The sequence below is a fragment of the Dinoponera quadriceps genome, unplaced genomic scaffold (assembly GCF_001313825.1).
Source record: "Dinoponera quadriceps isolate SergipeBrazil2010 unplaced genomic scaffold, ASM131382v1 scaffold5473, whole genome shotgun sequence".
In the NCBI taxonomy this organism is placed as follows: Eukaryota; Metazoa; Arthropoda; class Insecta; order Hymenoptera; family Formicidae; genus Dinoponera; species Dinoponera quadriceps.
Window position 1 is genome coordinate 325 of NW_014559396.1, and position 1,029 is coordinate 1,353.

The 1,029-nt window shown below is 40.9% G+C and overlaps 1 protein-coding gene across 1 annotated transcript; it reads right to left on the reverse strand.

Moving 5' to 3' along the window:
* Positions 1–113: 113 nt before the first annotated feature.
* On the reverse strand, positions 114–626 carry LOC106750390. The gene has a single exon (XM_014630722.1). The coding sequence runs from the start codon at positions 624–626 to the stop codon at positions 114–116; it is 513 nt and encodes a 170-aa protein (XP_014486208.1).
* Between the last annotated feature and the right edge of the window lie 403 nt (positions 627–1,029).

Genomic DNA, 1,029 nt, shown 5'->3' on the forward strand with positions numbered 1-1,029 from the left:
AACAGTTTCACATCTACATGATTGCGTACATTTTCCATCGTTTTTCCAAATACAGCATTGTTCATCAATTTATAGAAATTTTTCTCGAAATTATACGTCTCTTGTGTTCTAAACTATGTATTTAGTTCGATGTAATCACGGAGCGACGGAGATTGAGCGAATTGGAGTATAGAGTGTATCTTTGTAATGCGAAGACCGTGACGCGTGCACTGCTGCAGGTTACGATAATGAATAACATAACGCTGCTTATCGTATGAGGTTGCCAATAACTTATCCTGTCTTTTACCGGGTGGTTTGGCGCGCGTTGGACAAAACGGTAGGTCAGCGTGAGAGTCGTGCAAATGTTGCGGATATTCCAGATCGACCTCGAGAATATAACCTATGGGTGAATCGACAGCGATTGAAGATACATCAAATGTTGAAACACCTGTGACCCATTGAAATTCGGCGTGAGGCAGCGGTTGACACATTGCCCAACCGTACAGATTATTTATGTCAAAGTACATCAAGTACAACGATGGTTTCGATGGATCGTAAGACTGGATGTACTTGTTATTGGCCTGTGCGTATCTACTGGAACATTGACTGAGACCGCCACGTATACCACGTTCGATGAACATAACCATATCGATATCAGTGAGCAATTCAAAATTTATGCCGGTATGTTTTAACATAGCATCCCAAGTGAAACCTGGTAAAGTATAATAATCTTCAGGATCTAATCACTAACTTTTGATGCAACTATCCCTGAAATTTTCAAAAATGTCGGCTAATAATAAGACATCAGTCTTCAGATATAAATCGCTGTATTCACCCAAGGTTTCAATAGAGAATCTTTGCCCTTTGCACGTTCGCAGCGTGCGAGTAATCGCTCTCGGATACCGTATCACCCGTCAACGAACTATAAAACGATTCTCGCGGTGGTAAACATGGGTCCTGTAGCTTGTCCACGCAATCAAGGTATTCATATGGAAAAATATCCTTTCGCGTCAATAAATCGAAATCGGATATATTTGAAAATGTGGACTG